This window comes from Branchiostoma belcheri, unplaced genomic scaffold, assembly GCF_001625305.1.
Source record: "Branchiostoma belcheri isolate BF01 breed outbred unplaced genomic scaffold, Haploidv18h27 scaffold13, whole genome shotgun sequence".
Lineage (NCBI taxonomy): Eukaryota > Metazoa > Chordata > Leptocardii > Amphioxiformes > Branchiostomatidae > Branchiostoma > Branchiostoma belcheri.
In genome coordinates, this window is record NW_017802713.1 from 3,892,120 (window position 1) to 3,895,385 (window position 3,266).

Sequence of the window (3,266 nt, forward strand, 5' to 3'; positions counted from 1 at the left end):
CAGAAACTAGGAAACTGTGGCAAAGCACAGGACNGAAACCGGTGCGGACTGACTTTAATCACAAGAGATACACCNGGTTGGCCACACCTCAGTGCACAAGCCGGTAAATAAGCACCACAAGAGAAGCCTTCACATGGATTCACTGCCCCCCGGGGAAAGCGAAAGAGGGGGAGACCGGGGAAAATGTGGGGGAAGGGGGTCTTCAAGGCTGGCCATCCTGGTGGATGTACCAACTAAAAATTACTATAAACTTAGAAAGGAACAAGAACAAGTACCAGATCTAGAGTTATCAACCTAGGACATGTAGGATTGAAGTTAACCGTTGAAGGGAAACTTATACCGGCTATAAAGATACAGAAGCTGGTGTGTTACGCCGAAAGGCAGTTATACCGACTATACAGATACAGACACTGTAGCCTTATTTCCAACCTTGTAGGTATCTCCGTTGATCAGTTCAGTCCAGGAGGGGTGAGTGACTCCAGTAGCTCCTGCCTTCACGGTAAGGGCTTCAGCCTGACATCCAGGTTTCCCTCCCCGAAGGTGGAAGTCTGCGGTTGGAATCGGGCCCTGTGGAGGTAGAGGAGATCTAGAATAAGACCGATCAGTATGTACGAGAACACGTTCACAGCCTATTTGGTCCCTAACAGCCTCCAGGCTTCGGGAGTCGGCTGGAAAGAGTAAACATTGGTAGCCTCCTTCTCAGACTTGTAGGGCGCGGCGTTATTTTCTTTCGGTGATTAACAGGAGTCATGCTGCGGAGGGACGATTGCCGCCGAGAGAGTTGTGTCGGGAGAGACGGTTTCCTGTTGGGCAGCGAAACCGTCTCTCCCCGGAAAAACTCCCTTAGCGACAAAATCGTCCCTCCGCTGCATAACTCCCTTCGCTCACCAAAAATAACGCCGCGCCCTACAAGTATGCTAAGGAGGCTAAGAAATTGGCCAAAACATGCATTAGTTGGTCCGCTAGAGAGTTCAGTGTGCGGCAAACTGTTGAGAAAAACATGGCAAGACAACATCGAACACAAGGCCACAATGGCCATCCCAGAGCCTACAACACAAGGATAACTGCCTGCCTGCCTGATGAAGTAACTAGGTTAGCTGAGAAGTACAGGGTTTATCAACACAAATCAAAAACAAGAAAGTTAGCAATGACACAAGACGCTTTTCCATTCTCACTGTTGACTAATCTAAAATGTCTAAACATAAAACTGTTGAATTTCATCGAAGTAATTGTGAATTAACCTTGCAGCTTTTCGGAGTAATCGAAAACTTGCAGTAATTAGGACAAGCACATTATTGTCTAGGGGGTGGATTTCCAATCTTACACGTGCGATTTTATTATTTTAGACTTGTTCGATTCAATTCTACATAACTGCATTAAACTTTGTTACTCAGTATTTTAACATGATATTATATAAAAAGCCGCAATAGAAATCTCACACCTCTTCCATGTAAATAGCAATGGCCCTTTCAAGTGCAAGTCGTTTCTGGTCCATTTCGACTTGAAACTGGTCAATAGACGTAACGTCGCAATACCTAACGAAAACAAAAGAAAACGAGAGATTATTTTCGGGACAAGGAGCAATTAAGAAAGGATGAATCTAGTTCAAGTCTTAAAAAACAGTTTATTCTATCTATATATATATTTACACTTCGAATTTCATCTGTCTCTCTCTCTCTCTCTGTGCGTATCTCTCTGTGCATATCTCTCTCTCTCTATGCAATATATATGTCACAGGGGAGATTGGAATCCAGGGAGATCCGGAATCCTCCTAGGGGAGATTGGAATCCCTATCTCTCCTAGGAGAATCTGGAATCCTCTTAGGGGAGATAGGGATTCCAATCTGGAATCCTCTTAGGGGAGATAGGGATTCCAATCTCCCCTAGGGGAATCTGGAATCCTCCTAGGAGAGATTGGTAACTTTCAATCAACTTCAGCATAGGCAGGCCTATTACTATTGTAGGTGAATTACTAGATTGGAATCAAGATTTGTCCTGGCATAATTTGCAGTTCTAATTCCATAATTGAAATCTTTCCTAACTTAGACCCAAATCTATTTCCAACTGGAAAAACTGTTTTTTTGGGTCACTTTCTCACAATGGCCTGATGCAAATATCTTAGTCTGATTTACATATCCAGTATGCTGAAATTGATTGAAACTTTAGGTGTGAAATAACTCCTAACTTCTTTCCAAAGCATTTTGATGCAATCAGAATTTCTCCTTTTAAAATTGGAGATTGTCCTGTAAGAATTCCCACTTGTCCTAGGATCGCTATCTCCCCTAGGAGGGTTCCAGATTCTCCTAGGGGAGATAGGGATTCCAATCTCCCCTAGGAGGATTCCGGATCCCCCTGGATTCCAATCTCCCCTGTGACATATAATATATATATTATTCATATAATATTATATTAATATATATCCAAACCCAAATTTCTCTATGGATCATATCAATCTCTATCTTAAATTCAGCATTTCGTCTTTAGCTTATGATTTACATGTAACTCGATCTTAATGAAATGATTCATTGCTTCTGCATGTTTGTTTCTTTGTATGTTTGTATGTATGTACATATGTACCGTTTTTCCTTGATTGTTCTGGTACCTCCTTCACTGCTATTGACAAGCTTCGGGACTTCATAGTACTTCCTTCCTGTTACAGGCTCTGACCGCAAGCTATGGGTTCACAATCAGAACATAGACGTATGTACAAAACACAAATGAAAACAACAACACAAATCATTGCACTGAACCCTAACTGGGGTTTTTAAAAAATTTAGAATAATCAACTGTTGCTTATTCAGTTCTTAAGCCATGGAACCTTCCTTCATTTGTATAAGATCTACCCTAATAGATAAGTGCCCTGTGTTAATTGGCATGCAAACTTATGTGTAACAAAACCGGTGAGAAAACGTTGCTATATCTACCCACTTGTTGGCAAAGCAGCCGTCTGCAGCATCACTGATGTCGAAGGGGAAGAGAAGTTTGAAGTTCAGGTTTAGTAGTTCTGACATGGTGCCCATGAACATCTCGATGGGTTTGGGGTAGGACGGGATGGACTTCAGCCACTCGGTGAAGGTCTCCTTGAAGTTAGTTGTGTAGAAGTCTGAAACGACGGCCGCCACTTCTTGCTCACCTCCTTCGACCATCACATGGGAGCTCGAGGACTTGGAGGACGAGCTGTAACATAAGTTTCTGTCAGATTATCGAACATTTGAAACCCTTTCTTCATAATATAGGTAAATGAATATATACGTACATTATTGTGAA

The 3,266-nt window shown here is 42.4% G+C and overlaps 1 protein-coding gene across 1 annotated transcript in view; it reads right to left on the reverse strand.

Annotated features, from left to right (window-relative positions):
• Nucleotides 1-3,266, reverse strand: part of LOC109463839 — a 42,348-nt gene that overhangs the window by 13,993 nt on the left and 25,089 nt on the right. Inside the window, exon 13 of the mRNA XM_019760716.1 lies at nucleotides 430-567. Within this exon, the coding sequence (XP_019616275.1) occupies nucleotides 430-567 (138 nt within the window). The remainder of the gene's footprint in view (nucleotides 1-429; nucleotides 568-3,266) is intronic.